Source organism: Copadichromis virginalis, linkage group LG17 (genome assembly GCF_057382275.1).
Source record: "Copadichromis virginalis isolate Kocher_CV1m ecotype Utaka linkage group LG17, C_Virginalis_male_GT1.1, whole genome shotgun sequence".
Lineage (NCBI taxonomy): Eukaryota > Metazoa > Chordata > Actinopteri > Cichliformes > Cichlidae > Copadichromis > Copadichromis virginalis.
In genome coordinates this window covers 32,511,525-32,528,433 of record NC_140634.1, presented here as the reverse complement: position 1 = coordinate 32,528,433, position 16,909 = coordinate 32,511,525, and the positions used below count along the sequence as shown (strand labels likewise).

General features: G+C 38.7%; 1 protein-coding gene across 1 annotated transcript in view; it reads left to right on the top strand.

The window, feature by feature from the left end:
• Positions 1-1,420: 1,420 nt before the first annotated feature.
• The window catches only part of atxn7l1 (ataxin 7-like 1), a 32,099-nt gene continuing 16,610 nt past the window's right edge, over positions 1,421-16,909 (top strand). Inside the window, exons 1-3 of the mRNA XM_085436165.1 lie at positions 1,421-1,593; positions 2,058-2,132; positions 11,017-11,121. Of these exons, the coding sequence (XP_085292291.1) occupies positions 1,497-1,593; positions 2,058-2,132; positions 11,017-11,121 (277 nt within the window). The 5' untranslated portion in view covers positions 1,421-1,496. The remainder of the gene's footprint in view (positions 1,594-2,057; positions 2,133-11,016; positions 11,122-16,909) is intronic.

Below are 16,909 nucleotides of genomic sequence, written 5' to 3'. Positions count from 1 at the left end.
TTTCTCAGAGTCAGTTTGAGGTAAGAATTTTTTAACCATAGATATAGATTTTAAGTGATAGACATTAGTTGTAGCAATCCTATTGATATGATCGTCAAAACTGAATTCAATGTCCAGAAATAATGCCAAGGTTCCTGACATGTTCACTGTGTTTCAGAGAAGATGAGGATAAATAATGAATGGAGATAAAACATAAAAAGATTTCTTCTTCTTCTTCTTTTGGTTGCTCACTTCAGGGTTCACCATAGCAGCAGATCATCTTCCTCCATCTGGCCCTATCCCTAGCATCCTCTTCTCGCATGAATCTTTTCTGAGGTCTTCCTCTTTTCCATCTGCCTTTCAGCTCCATATTCAGCATCCTTGGCTGAATATATGAATATATCCACCACCCCTCCTCTTGACATCTCCAAACCATTTCAACTCAACCTGAGCTGTCCCTCCAATAAACTAAGACCAAGGATCTTTCCCCAGACATCATCGTAATATTAGACAAAGATAACCTGAGTAAAATTCAGCTTTTAATTTAATTTTAGTTTGCAGCTTTTAATCCAAACCTACTAGGCCCTGAGTGAAAACGTAATTGGCCCATAAACCTAATAACTGGTTGTGCCACCCATGGCAGCAAGTACTCCAGTCAAGTATTTGTGATAACTGCCAATGAGACTTGGACAGCTTGTTTAAGGTCACAGAAAAGCATTTATATCTGCATTTTAATCGACTTTTGACTCCAAAAACTTCCATCACACTGCCAACACCATTTTTGCCTTTTGGTGAGATGTTATTTTTATGAAATGCTGTCTTGGGGATTATCAAGAGTTTTTTGTGTTCTTCTTGCTCAGCAGTTGTTTTCTCCTTGGAACTCTCCCATGATGTCATTTTTGCCCAGTCTATTTCTAATTGTTGAATAATAATTGTGTATATAGCTTTTCTGCTGTAATAAATGATATCAATATTCAAAAATTGTCTGATATTAACTTAGTTTGATTGTCTGAAACATGTAAACGTGACAACCTCAGACATAATGAGTACTTTTCACAACACTGTAGAGAGACAGGTGGACTTTAAAAATATAGATTTTTAAATTTAGCAGTATTGGCTGAATACATCGAGGTAATTTCTAATATTTTCCCCCCATGAAGATAGTTTTTCTTAGCTTTTTGAAGGGCAAATATTACTAAAACATGCTATTGCAAAAATACTTTTTTAAAAAAGGCATTTATTTATTTATAATGAAGCCTAGTGTAATCTTTAAATTATGGAAATGGTGATGATGGGTTTTTGGCTTTACCTGAACAACGCTGAACTTTTGAACTCGTGAATAACCATACTGTACCTGTCTTTCAGCCCCTCAACCGCCCCCGCCGATAGTTGCCGGACAACGCCGAAGCCTGACGAGAACGACGTCAGCATATCTCGTTCTTTCGTTTTTCGCCTGCTGCGTGCGAAGGAGAGGCAGAAAAAAACGGCTCTCAGCAAAGCAACAAGAAGGAAGAGCAATGGCGACACTGGATCGCCAAATACCAAGTCCGGATACATTCCTTTGCGAGCCTTGGTCTTCCTTCGTCAGTGCGGCTAAATTACGTTTTGTTGACTGTAAGTTCGCACGACGGGTAGCGTTGTTATTTTTGCGGACAAACTGTCGGGAAGTGCGTGGTCCAACTGTCTGTGATTGAGTTGAGTAAGCTCCTCCACCATGCAGGGTGTCTGTCAGAGCGCAGCAAAGTAACTGTCATAATATTACTACGAAATGCAATATTGATGTGTTGCTTTAACAGTCGTGCACAAATGCGCGCGAGCAAAGCTATCGGTTACCGCTCGGAGTTTGTGTCGTTGTCGCGTGCAGTAATGCTATCCCCCAACTGTCCAGCTGTAAGTTTGTTAGCTTTGACAGCTCCACTTGATTTAGGAAGCCAGCGTAGGCGCTAGCAAGCTAATGCTATCCTCTGGTGGTAGCCAGCCCCGGAGCAGGAGGAGCGGCAGTAGGGCTCCACGCATGGGCCCCCCAAAGTTTCCTGAAAGCCCCTGCGTGTTTCTAAGTGCTTGTTTTGTTTGTTCAGACGCAGACCCGTCCTTGGATAACAGCGAGAAAGAGCTTTACTGCCTTGGTGAAGCCGTGAAGCTCCGCAGAGAAGGTAAGGGAAGTTAGACTACTAGATACGGTGGTTGTTTGTTATTGTTTTGTTGCACATGCTGTGGAGCATTAATGGTGCCATCTTTGACCACTTCTCTCAGAAATCTTATTTATCTTGCATGGCTGCTGCTGTACTTTATATTTACAGGTCGTGTGTGTGTTTTTCTGATTGCAGGTGTGTTTTACAGTAATCTGGGACTGAAAAAGATTTTTTTCTCTACTTTGATCGATTAATCGCTTCAAAATAAAAGGTTCGAATTGTGAAAAAATACCGACACAAATTTATTAGAGACCAAGAAGATATATTTAGATATTTAACTGAAACTGACATATAGTTTAGAAGCAAGGGGAGTCTTGTTTACTTGCATATAATACAAGAAAAGGCTTAAATCTGCAGATTTGAGAAGCCATAAACACATTTGTTCGATTTCTAACTTTGAAATAGACTAAAATTGTGAAATCCTTAAAGTAGGGAATTAAATGGAATCTACTATGTTGTTCTGGATCTTCCATCATCAGATATTCTTACCCCAAACAAGGCAAAAGAAGAGACTGCATTGATGATGTCTTTGTAGAGCTTTTAATTGAAACATTATGGAAGGTATATAATTGAAAAACTGCTAAGTGATCTATAGAGTCTTGGCAAAGCTATAGCAAATAGGATCAATATTTTTTGCTTCCTGTGTCACATATTTACACTGCCTAAACCATCAACAGCAAACAACTATGCTTGAATGTGATGGGCTATTATTTGTTGTATTTGTATCTATGTGTTGGAGGGTGATGGTTTCAATCAGTGACTCATAATCTGTTAGATTGGCTTAGCTTGTGTGCAGCCGTCGGTTTTGTGCATGTGAAGAGCGTGCCCCTGAGCAGGCAGTATGTGCCTCCCTGCTACCCTCCTTAGGGACAGAGCCAAAGGGCTTCCTTCACACCTCACCATGTATAAATACCCATGGGAGCACGCGCTGCACACTAACACAGTTGAGTCATCCCTGAGAGGTTAAGCGTGCTGTAGCCCTCGTAGGAGCACACTGACGCACATGCAGAGCCGGGGAAACTCTTCTCAGTCTCACTGGTCAAATACCAAAAGCCCCCTCCCACACACACACACACACACACACACACACACACACACACACACTCTATCAAACACACTCTCACATGCCTCCTCTTCCCCTCTCTCAGAGCCAGACTAGAGCGGTGTTTCCAGAATTGCTGGTCTGTTGGCAACATGACACTGAGTGCTGCTGAGAGTGATATGCAGACACACGCTCACGAGCCTCACAAGTCTCACGAGCCTCACAAACACAGGGAAACATTGCTTTAATGTTTTATTTGTGAATTTGCATCAACTACTAAGTGATTCATCATTGATTCATATATTATGTGTTAACCCACTTGACTTCATCTGCATGTGTGCACATTTCTAAATACGGAGGCCAGTTTGGCAGTGACTGATGTGTGATGCAGGTCATTATGGTTGTCTCTTTTGTCTCTCTTTCACTCCCTGTGTGCAGTGGAGTTAATGCCAACCAAAATCAGCTTAGTTTTATTAGTCCAGCAGCCTCTGCTGTCCTTCATCTTGAAATAGCAGTTTACTACTCACTTTATTCGAAATGGGATTCGCCTAAAACATGACATTATTATGGCAATGCTTTGGGTGACAATTTAGTGAATGTAGGTGTTCTTTGACTGTATTCATTGCTATAAAAAATGATTGATTACACTGTATTATGATTTAGCATCTCTGTAAGCATGCTTTAACAATTGTCCCTCACCAAACCTACCTGGAATGGGAACACTGTTTGCAGCATTCTCACCTACAGGGTGACTTATGATATTGTATAAGCTATGATAAAATACTGTGCATTGTCTGTGGCGCTTCCTCTGATGTTTGAAACTTTTAAGTTAAGTTTGGTAAGTCACAGTTTAAGAACAGTTGTTTCCAGATGTGCTGTTGCAAGGGTCAGTGGTGTGCCATGAGTCATGTCGAAGTGTGCCGCTGGAGTTTCTGACAGCCGTGCAGGAATTTCTGAATTTAGTTCATAAAACGGAAACAAAAAACTTTTTGTACAAGAGAAACTCAGTCCAGTCACTCAGTTTCTAAACACCTGCAAAGAGGTTAATAAATGGGCGAAGGGGTCACTTGTGAAGCAAACAAAACCTACCAAGCAGTGAGACTAAAGAAATAAACTAGTACATACCCACACTACTGCGTTATTTGGTCTGCTTGTCCTTTTTCATTATGGCTTTATATTTCCATTGTTTAATTTTTAGTAATAAATGTCAATAACATGAGCCTGAGAAAAAAGCAATGAAATATTGGTTAAAAAGGTCTCTTTTTTTAATTTACTTTATTTATTTATTTATTTTTAATTTTTGTGGGCTAGACTGACTCTCATACCTTAGAATCCCTTTTACCATAAATTCATTTGTTTTTATTTATGTAACTTTTATTGTAACTTTTACTTCAGAAGCTGTCATGCCTAATGATGTATAGTAATACTGATACTGTAAAGCTAACAATAAAAAATAATCAATATTTGCTGAATTAGATGTTACTGTTATGATAGTATTACAAGGTCTTATAAGTGCATAAACACTACAAATAGGTCATTTTAGGATCGTGATGACGCCATATTGTCTAATATAGATGAGAAGTTTCAGGCCTGGGATGTACTTGTATTAAAAAGCTGGGTTGATCAATTCTTGGATATGTGTCTTGCAGACAAAAACCAGACAGAGAGATTTTGTGTATTATAGTAAGAGACTTCGATACTTAGCTGCCAGTTTTATGGCTTCATCTGAACTGGGGATGCCAGCAGGTCTCAGCCCAAGTGCAGATGGTTGAAGGAAATGGTTACTTGGTGCCAGGCACACTAAAGAGGTGCCTGGAAACTACATATTCCCTTTAAGGGAACCTTTATTTACCTTAAAAGAGCACTGGCTGTGAAACCGAGACAGGAAGTTGTTAGTTTGTGCGAAATGGTTTGATAAGGCCATAGAAGTAGGGTATAAGCTAGTTGAGTGGTAAAAGTTTTGGAAAACTGAATGATAGCTCCTTGGACTATTATCCTGTCATACCCGGATTGCACAGACACGATGTATGCTCAAATATGCTTGCAAATGTTATTTATAAAGACAAAAATATTAAAAAGTCTATATTTAACCAGAAATAAAGGTTTTAATAATTTCAGAGGAAAACTGTGAAAATAAATCATTGATTAACTATAAAAATTAACCTTGAGATTGAGATATAACCTTTAAAAAACACCATGGATTAGAAGCATCATCAAAATGAAAGTCTGTAAGCACAAAAGAAACAAGTGAAAAACTTTGATTCCTCTGTTCTTTATTAGAAAATGTTAAAGTTTTAGTCTGGATGGTAAATTGTAAATACACTCTGGCAACATTGATTTTCTAGTAAAACCATCAACCCTACTCTTACATTAAACCAGACTTTTTTAATGTTCACATAATTTCGAAAGGAATGGTCTGAATTAAACTGTACCGTTAGGTAGAAGTGGCTTTCAGTAGCGTTGCAATCATAAAATGTTTAAAACTACTACTTAACCTTTCCACAGCTCATTTGTAAACACTTTTCGTGACATTATGTCTTTACAGTTTTATTGTTGGCACCAATCAAATGTTTAACCAGCATGTTGAACTTTGTATCTGGGACATTTTTAAAAGAGGTGAATTTGGCTGTACGGGTGTGCGTGTGTGCAGACTAAGTTCTGCAACATTAGCTGCCTGCCAACGCTAGTCAGTTTGTTTATACTATCAGAGCTTTTGGTGCCGGAGCAATAATTATCTGGTGAGGCTGTTCACAGAACAACTTAAGCTGAATTTGTCAATCTCGCACATTGCCGCCTCTGGAATGGTAATGGTGCAAAATGGAAACGCGATCCAGAGATAAGTTAATTGATTTATCCACAGAGCAGAGTTGCTGCTTGTTACAGTTGCCTTAATACTTTGTTAGTCAACCAACCCTTCCTTAGTAACCACTTTTGTTTTGTTTTTGATTTTTTTTAAATGAATATTGTGTAGGATTCTTTCCATACACTCATTTTGCAATAGTAAACTGATTAGCTTTACTGATCACTGACTAATGATGGATCACTTCAGTTGCGCGAAACATACTCATTCACTACTGAGTGATGTTTTTGGAGTCTGCTTTTTTGGCCTGTCAGTCATTTGGCAGACTGTGGCAGTTGGCACACACTCACACAGACATAATTCAGACTGAAGAAATATGCACTTAGTTTGCATTTGACTTGGCAGTTGCAGAGGGAATTACTTCCTTTTTGTTGTTGTTTTCTTTTTTTTAAAGTGCTCTGTTTTTTGATGTTGCTCTATACATTGGAATTTGCGAAATGCCAGAAAACAAAAATCGAGTCATAGTTTTACGTTGTCTTGGCAAAAGTTTCCTAATAATGAGAGCGTGTGCTCATTTCCTCCGAAAACGATCACAGGAAAGACACGAACTGTGCTGATCAACTTGTAAACAAAAAACGGTTCACTTCAGTTGCTTATATTACATTTTTACCTCGTATCAATGTGTTGACAGCACTCACATTATTTAAAGGTTGCTTTTCCACACAGAACCGCTGGCCTGTTAACATACTGTGGTATCAATCAAGCAATTCTTTGAAAAAGCAAACAGTATAATTTATTTGTTGGTGAATGAAATGGAGTTCTTTGTTTGTCAAACATTAGAAGAAGAGAGTTTGAATTGTGGCCTAAATCCAAGAGCAATGGTTCGATTTGTGTGTGGGAAATATTCTCCTCTTCCAGATGGGCTTGTTCAAAGCATCTGCCGACTACTTTACTGCAACTGTTGAGCAAAAGATGTGGAGCTGTTTTCCATTGCAGTGCTCATCAGATTGAATAGACATTGCTTGGAATTTATGGTCAGTTTTATTTGCTTAATAGTACAATATCCTAGCTTTCATTCTGCTTTATCACCAAATATGCTTCCCAGTGACTATTAAGCATTTCAAGCATTAAGTGATTACTCTGAAGTAATCACTTAATGACAGCCTCAGTATGTTGTATGTTAACCTATTGAGTAATGACCTTTTATGCAAATGCACAGAGGCACCGTCAGTCACCAGAGTGACGTGTTCTGCACCACAAATGACAGAATGAAAAGTCATACTCAAGCCAAAAGTGACTCTAAAAATCTTTTTAGTTTTTTTGGGCTTCGGTAATGGAACTAAATTGTTTTTATTAGCGTCAAACAAGTTTTTAAATGAGGCTTGGCTGACATGTTCTGGGGAGTTCATTTCTGAGCATAGTATTTTTCAGTCTCAGACCTAATAGCAATAGCCATGCTTTTGTTTTGCTGTGTATTACTGAGCAACATGAGTCTGGGCCCCGTGTAACTTTTTTCACATTTACTGGCGTTTCACCTCAGAAATAAAGACACCACATCATTTGCGAACTGACTTAACCACAAATAGATAAGCCAAACTGGAAAGGTCACAAAGGTTTCGCATTAGTCAGTAATATATGTGTCCTAGATGTAATTTGCATTAATTATCTGTGGGATAAATGTTCAAGCATTGTGTGTTGGAGAGCTAAAGCAGGGTATAAATAACAATAAGAATAAATAAAAAAATATATTGGTTATCAGTATTGGGTATTCAAACATCTGCATTGGTATCGGTATAGGAGTGATTATATACAATAGTGCCAGGGGATTTGTGCACTGTGTACAAAGATTTTTGCTGCTGCTAACATTTAAAATAAAGTGAGTACTGCTTCAAGCTCTAATTTTTAGGCTGCAGAGTTGAATTATTTTTTCTTATCAACTGTAGCATATAGCCTGTATCCAACAAAGACTAGCCTGGCCCATTAGTTCTGTAATGTGCGTTCCATGTTTGAACCACCATTAGCCCCAGCTCATTTGTCTCTTGAGGTTTTGTCTTGCTGAATTAAACATAAGCTCCTCCTTTGTGTGCGAGTCTGTGCTTAAAAGTATAGTCTTAAGTGAGCGACAGTAGGTTCTAAACACAAACTCTACACAATGAACCTTCACAGACATATCTACACAGTGATAACTTTCCCTGTCTCCCTGATGTGTAATAGTATCAAGTGCAATTTCCCAATATAACAAAGTATTTTATTCTATTTTATATAGTATTTTATTCTATCTTGTCTTATTCTATTCTATTGTTTTTTTTTTTTCTTTTTTCTTTAATTTTTACTGCTCTTAACTTGTACTTTCTGCCGTGACCAAAAAATGTCTCACGTGTGGGACTTTATCTTATCTTATCTTAAAACGACTGGCACGATTCTGAAACCAAACAAGTGCAAACCGGTTAAAGGAAGCACAGGCCTGCTAGAGGCCTGTGGTTAGCATAGCCTGTACGTGTCATCTGGTAGTAACAAAGTTCATCAGAGACTCTTTAAGCAAAAATGCATGTATATGTTTAACATAATAATATAATTGCAACATTCAGGGCGAGGAAGAATGTGACACTAGCCAGCAATGAAACCCACATGCACCACCTGCACATAACATATAGTGTATAATATGGCCTTCCGTGACCTTAAATAACCTTGTCTTTTATACATCTCTCGCACACACACACACACACACACAGACTCTGATATGTATTAAGTAGGGCTGGGTATCGTCACTCATTTCTAGAATCGATTCGATCCACGATTCAATTTGATTCGATTCGATTTGATTCGATTCAATTTGAATCGGGGAAATTTTGCCTCAGACAGTCAGAAATATTATAATTCAGATCATGCATCAGTACATTTCTATATTTTTATATCTATAAAAAGAAAGCTGACACATTATCAAAGGTGTAAGCATCACAGCAGATGCCTTTGTGTCAAAGTAGCTGAGGATAAAACACAGAAAAACATGAAGGTGATTTTCCTGGCCTGCGATTTTATAAAAATATTCTGTAGTAGATCGAAAACGAAAGAAAACTATTAATGAACATATGAACATTACCTGATGCTGCTGAAGTGAAGCAGAGCAACGTTACAGAGGTTTTATTACAGACATAGCTAAGCGTTTTGCAATTTTGCATAATTTTAAAAAGTTTAAACTTGTTCAGTAGCGTATTGAACGGCAGACATGAGGCTTTCTTTTCGGAAGCAAGTAAAAGGAAAAAAACAGCGTCCGACAGCGCTGTAAGAACGGAGTTGTGCGTAACAAGCAAGCGAATAATGCAGAAAAAAGATTATTAGACGGGAAACTGTTCTTGAAGTACACTGAGAGAGAGCGAGAGAGAGAGCTGTGCATGTAGTGTGATTTTTATCGTGGTGGCAGCAAAACAGCAAAGGTAAGAGGGAATTCATGACGATGTTTATGTGAAGCGTAGTTTGCTGCTTCTTTTGCTGCTGGTTTAGTCAATATTGTTTGGAGAGAGATAAAACCTGCAGCTTCAGAATCAGCGCAAAAAGGGCGTAAACAGCGGACCCGCCGAAACATCAGAATCAGCGAGCTGTCGGCTCTCAGCTCGTGTCCGTGCCGTCGGGTGAGAAAGGCGACATCTCACTGATTCTGATGTTTCGGCGGGTCCGCGCTTTGTGTTTACGTCTTTGTGCAGAATCCGTGTACCTGCTCTCATTGACTGTTTTAGCTGTTTGGTGGTTGTTGAAATTTTGTGAGGTCTAACCTGAGATTCTGGCATTTTGGGCAAAATAAATTTATATTTAAAAATCGATTCAGGATTTTAATGAATCGATATCACGTTATCCAAGCGAGAATCGATTTTAATCGATAAATCAATCATCAAAACCCACCCCTAGTATTAAGCATGACATCCTGTCTGTGCTTTTCTAGATGACAACAAACTTGCTAGCAATGTAAGATCTTGACGACACTCACTGTCAGACACCCCCACTTTTAAAAAATAAATACCGGTGTGTGTATATATATATATATAATTTTTTTTATTTATTTATTTTTTCCTTTGCAACCTTACACAAACACACACATGCACATACATACATCCAACCTCTGCTGAGTGATTCTGGCTTAAGCCCCTTGCTAATAAAAAGCTCTGATTTCTGACAGCGGAGCTTTTTTTAGGTACAGATAGATTAGCTTCTCAAAGCTTAGCCAGAAGAGATAATAGATGTTTTCCATTGGACATATATGGGGGAGAGGGATTCTCAATATTTAATTTAATCTTCAACTTTCCCTGAGGGGGTGGGGTGTAACCTACAGTGTTTTGTTCTAGCTAGTGTGTTTGAAGGTCTGTCTGTGTAGTAATTAGAAAAGACACTAATTATCCATGTGCCTGTGGTAGATTGTTGGTTTTGGTAGTAAAAATTAGATAATTAGTATTTGGTCCGAAGATGCATATTTTAAAGCCTCATATAGTATTGAAGTCTAAAGATGATATTAAACACAATATCACTAAATGTGTACATAAACATTTCACATTTAATTAATCAAACTAGGGTTTTTTTCCTAACAAATAAAATAAAATAAATTGTAAAGATTTGTTCCTTTTTGTCTTGTGGCTTTTGAAATTGTGATTTTTTTTTTTTTTTTACTATTTAATATAAATTGTAAAGGTATTCCCATTATTAGCCAATAGTCATGATGACTGACCTGTAGAAGGCATGAGACTTCTACTCTTTCCATTGGATTGGAATGTGCCAGGCAATGGGAGGTTTGTATTTGAGGTTTCTGTTAAGATGAAGCTGATGACAAGTGATTGTTCAGCTCAAGTGTCTCTAAATATCCTGCGTGTAACAATCCTGACTTTATGTTTATTATTTTTATATACATCCCTGTTCTGCCAAAATATGTCATATTCAGTTGCTGTCTATGTGTCTGTTCCCTCTGCCTGCTTCTGTCATTCTATAATTGTGGCACCTACTTTTCCTGTCTCTTTCAGAGATGCTTGTCTACAGCCAGTGCCCAGCACTGGAGGATTTTTCTCTTGTTGTCTGCCATGTCTGCAGTAAGGTGGTCACTCCTCAGGGCATTCTCACACACTATGGTAAGCCACACACATACACAAACCCCTTAAGGCAAACTACACGGACATAAAACTTCAGGGCATAATCATACACTTGACTAAGTTGCACGCACACGCTTGGGAGTATGGTGTTGTCCCACAAGAAGCCCGAAACAAACGTATGCATACATGGACACGCACACTAGGGCTGGGCCATATTATACCGTTCACGGTAATACCGGTATAATGTTAGGCAACGATAGGAAAATGAAATATCGCGATAGAATGGGAGTAAAACGCGCATGCGCAGTGCCTTTGTTTTCATACGCACATGGCCGATTGTTGAGTGAAACAGATGAACCAGAATTGGTTTGTAAAAATGGTGCAACTTCCGTGATGTGGAACTGGTTTGGTGTTTGTCCGTCAGATACACAACAAAGCACATTTTTTTGCAGAACATGCAAGTGGCCGTTGTTATTGTCATATTTGTCGGACTAAGATGCTCTTAAATCTGGGAGTAATCTGGGTCCTAAACTCCGTATGCTTCAGGTCAAACAACACTGCAGCATCACTTAGAGTTAAAAACTGTATAAATTCTTTCATCTTTAATAAAACGATCAGCATTGCTGCTTTACCAGGTGTAACTATAAAGTTTAACTTCCAGGCATCCATGAAAACAAAAGTTATTACATTTAACGGAGTTAGAAGTTAGCAGGAAGCTAGCGGAAGTTAGCTCGCTAGTTTCGCTAGTTACCTAAGCATGATATAGCATGTTCTGACTGAGAGATTTCTGAAAAAAATCAAACGTACAGCTCTGCTATCACTTCCAACATAAATGAAGACAGGAAACTAAACAGCAGTGACGTTTGTAGGGTTACTGAAGTTGGGCTAGCTGGTATATAATGATGTGCTACGTGATCGCTAGCGACACAGCTATGTTAGCATAACATAAACAGTGAAGCTGGAGGACGAACACTAACACTTTTCCACTTATAAAAGTTAACGTTAAAGTTCCTCATGGTTAGAGACAAATGCAATCGCATGGCAGGATGCTGTAAACGGACCAAACTTCAGTCAGGAGAACAACTGAGATAATCCATCCACAATACGAGGTTAGTCATTAATATACTGCAACAACATGGGAATAGAGCAGCTGCCAGAGAATTCACCATTAATGAATCAATGGTACAGAAGTGGAGGAAGCAAGAAGAATGAGTTTAATAAAGTTTGATTTATCTGACTGCTTTGTTTCGCTTAATGTGCCTTATAATCCTGTGCACCTTATGGTCCGAAAAATACGTACTGCACACTGCAGTTTAATGTTGCAAAGCACCTCTTTTTAACTTCAGTGGATATTATACATGGTTATGCTCAGGATGTGTCAGCCCATTTCTACTGGAAATGCCTTTTGGTTAAACTTTCAGCAAGGAATTTGCATTTGCACTGTTACATTTTTATAAAGCTTTAATGTACATAAAAACCAGCTTCTTGTTTAAGTGAAAATAAATGGAAGATTGTTTTTTTTGCGCTAGTAATGTTGTGGAGTTGTATTTTGTCTCGCATCAATTATATCGTTGGTTATATCGTTATCGCAAATTTTCAAATATATATCGTGATAAATATTTTTGGCCATATCGCCCTGCTCTAACGCACACAGAGCGGTTTAGATCAATAAGTAAATTCTGTGAATCCCTGCAAGGCACTTTCAAACATGACCTCCCTGCTACTTTCCCTCTGTGCAAATAGACATCATACAGTTTTGCCCTCTAACACTCAGCAGATGGATCAAAGCTATGATACACTAAATTATTTACAGAAACTGTGTATATGCATTTTTATCTAAAACAATAGGCACATGCACAAAAGATTTAATGGACATCTCCACTGTTAAAACAATAGTACTTCAAGACTACATGAGGCTCAAAAATACCTCCATATCTTACATGAAGTGAGTGTCTGGATCCAGACCATGATGCATACATCATATGTATCATAGCAACATGACGTATATACTGTGCTAAGCTGCATATGCTTCTTGCACAGGCAGGAAGCATGCGACCATAGCATGTGGTCGCTATGGAGACTGCAGCCCAATGAGAGTAGCTCACAAAGTTGCTCAGTTGTTGTTATATTTATTAAATTAGATAGATAGATAGAACTTTATTAATCCCCCAGTAGGTTCCTCCGGGTAATTCAGTTTCCAGTAGCAGAACACTGACAGGAATTTGCATAGTAAATTAACTGTTGAAACTAACAAATTGAAAATAATTGTTAGTCTATTTTTTTTAAAACATTCTTGTTTGTTCAGACCTCATTGGCCCCTCACAATGTCCAACTACCTCTTGTTTGTTTTTGATTGTGGCTCTACTGAGCTCGCTCACATCTGCCCATGAGCTGCTGCTTCCTTCTAGCCTGAGCTTTCTGTTTGTGCGGAAAGTGTGTGTGTGGGGGGGGCATGGTCACACTTAATATACACACACATACACTAACACACTTATTTCTTCCTATGAGTAGAGAGGCCTGTGAAGTTTCATGCACACACGCATTCTCACTTTCTGGTTCTCAGCAGAAAGAGGTCAGTGGTATTGTGAGACACACATGCACACACTCTCTCACAGACTCCTGGCAGCCAGTGTTGTTTTGTCCCTGCTCCTGCCCCCTGCAGGCCCCCTCCTCTCTCTCATTGGCAGCATTTCTACTTGCTGACACACACACACGGTCGGGTGACAACAGGTCTGAAGCACACTCGTGCACACACACAAAAACACAACACACAGTCGAGAGTGGGAATCTCCTGAGAGCTCCCCTATAAAACAAAGTGATCCTCCAGGCCACAATACCATAATAGTCAGGCACCAAGCAGACCAGCAGGGCAGTTCACATACTGACTAGTTGGAGACTCTGGTTTTTGAGGAATTCAGTGTGGATTTCATCATGTACTTTTAGTTTTAGTTTTGCAGTGACCTATAAGTCTTCCAGTTCAGTTACTGTAGTTGAGTCGCTTGCTGCATACCTAAATAAGCTTTATATACACAACCGCTGTGTGTCATGGCATGAAAAATCCTCTTCCTGACCTCTGTTGAGTAGATTGCCTCTAGGAGCTCACGCTGTCAGGATATTCTTATGATATTTTATGCATTTCCTCCCATTGTTGTAGATCCTAATCATGTCACTGCAGCATCCTCACAAGCACAGTGCCATTGTTCCCTGCCGGGGATTCTGCTTTAAATGTTTTGACCCTGTAGTAGTATCTTTTTTAGTCATCGCAGTTGCCTTGTATTTGATTTTGTGTGTATCCATCGTGGGATTAACTTTCATGCTTGACCTGTATATCAAAACGGCACTAAGGCCTTACATAAACCGAAATGCATGCACGTGCACACACACACTCATGCACAGAGAACGAGGAGGGGATTGGCTGCCTCAGGGGTCAGTGGCTCCTAGTTATACATGCCCAGTTTGCTGCTCATTTCTGATGTGTTTGAAGAGATAACTTAAAGCTAGAACGCACACTGAATGTATTTAAATATGCAGAGTCTTGTGTGCTAAAAGGTTAACATATACTTTCTTTTATACATCAGAGGCTTGCTCTGTTTAGTGGATTTGTTTATTTAAATCTCCTTAGAGTAAAGCAAGCATGTATATTCTTAGCATAAATGGCCCAGTGGGATATCAGCTAAATCCCTTACTCTGGCAGTGTTAGCAGCATGTTCACTCCAGTGAGTTTGTAAAGACAAAAATGTGCAAGGAAACAATATTTAATGCTTGTGAGTGAATCTTAAAGCTTTTCATAACCAGATCACGATGTTCATATGAACCCTTCCCAATGAAAAAAGTATGATTTCATAACTTTAGTCTTATAATCTTATAAATGTTATCTCTACAGTGTCTGTGGGCAATAGACGATATTTTGGCAACGACACTTGATTATCTTTGATCATGTGCCGATAAAAGTGCACGTGAACAGCAAAAAGGAAACACATGGGTGGGAAAATAATGGCGTTATCTGATTGTTTATCTGCATTCATAGTTTGGCTCTAAGCAATAACCTCCACGTGGAACAGGAAGTAAGTCTGGGCTAGATTATTTGTTGTCTCTGGTATGCCCTGCCAGTAATGCCACTATCATTAGCTGATTGATGACTATATTATGGTAATTATAGTTGTATAGTGTTTCTAACAGCATTTAATTTGCACCTCTGAGTCTTGAAAAGCATTCGAAACTACAAAATGCAAGAGTCACAACTACTTTAGTAACAAATGAGCTGTGCTTTTGAAGCCACGTCCCTAAATAAATCAGGTCTCCACAGTATGTTCAGATATTTCTTTTAATGCTCATTTCCTACCGTTTCCTCTCTTCACTCTTCTGAGCGTCTGTATTCTAACCTTGCTCCTGCTTGTGCCCTGCTGTGTGTGCTTTTGTGTGTCTGAGTGAGTTGAGTGCATGATGAAAAGGTTCATGTTGTTTCTGTTGGTTGCTTTACTCGCTTTCCAACTTTTCTCTGTAGTGGGGAATTAATTGAGCAGCAGATCACAACCATTTCTACCTTTAACAAGTGTTTTGGCCGCTTCTGTGTTTGACGTTGTTGTTGTTAAAATGTGCATTCTCGGGCTGTGGCGCACATGTTATTTGGCTGATGTTGGAAAGTTTTGCCCTTAACCACAGATTTTCTGTTGAGTTTCGTTCACGCCACAGTTGTGGTATTGTTATTGTGGCTTGGCTGTATGCATGCTGTTAGCTGAGGTATGGGCCAATTAAAATGCCAACTGATAGTGTACATCTGAGGAAGTGTCTTCACATTTAAAATTTTTTTTTTTGTCTGCACTTTAGAGAAGAGAAGGACATGGCTTTGATATATTTTTTAACATCATCTCAGATGCTAACAGAGACTTTTCTCAACAGTGAAGAGTTTTTCTATATACATATCTGTGGATACAGAAAGTGATAACCCCCCCCATAGCTGAAGGGCCCATTAGTGAGCAATTGACTTACCTCTTAATGCAAGAGAGAAGTGGCTCCCAATTTTTTTTATATCTACAGAATAAAAAATGTACATGAGTGTCTAACTGGCTGCAGTACTTAGTGTAGCAGTTAAGGTACTTTAATGCTGCTTCGCTACAATAAGAAGTAGAAGTTTAAAGTATAAAATGAACTTAAAAAAATCTAATGAGACAAGTAGCGCAACATTATGATAGCTAACTTAAATCATTCTTTGAAAACCAGCAGTGCAATCTAAGCTTTGGAACTGCAGAAAATCATGCTCCATTTTTCTCTTCCTGTTAAACATAGAGGATGTGGCTGTCTCATTTGTAAAAGCTTCTGTTTGTAATGTCAGGAGTCAATGTGAGAACGGGCTTGGTGTGTCTGTCCAGGAGGCAGATAAACTACAGGACTGATTTAAATTTTTAATCTAGAGGTAAAACTTGGCATATGTTAAATATACAAAACACTTGTTTGTCCATCTTCGAAGACAGACACTTGATCGTGTGCTGAAAAAATGTTCAGCTGTGGCATGTTCACCAGAATATTTGTTCCACAGTGATATTTTTTTTCCTCCCAGGTTAGGCATCAGTCTATTTTTGTTGTTGTCGTTGTTGTTTCGTTGTTTTTTTCAGACTCTGTTTAGGGTTCAGATCAGCATCGACAATAAGAAATCTTTCCATCACTTGCTGTGACACTCAGTCTTTCTCACTGCTCTTTTCTTGTGTATTACTATGACAACCCATAACTTTGAGCTGCTGTTACCACTCTCTGATGCAATAAAACTTTGTATCCATCATGCTTACTGCTTGTGATTGTGATATGTTTGAAACCATGCAAGTTCAGCCTC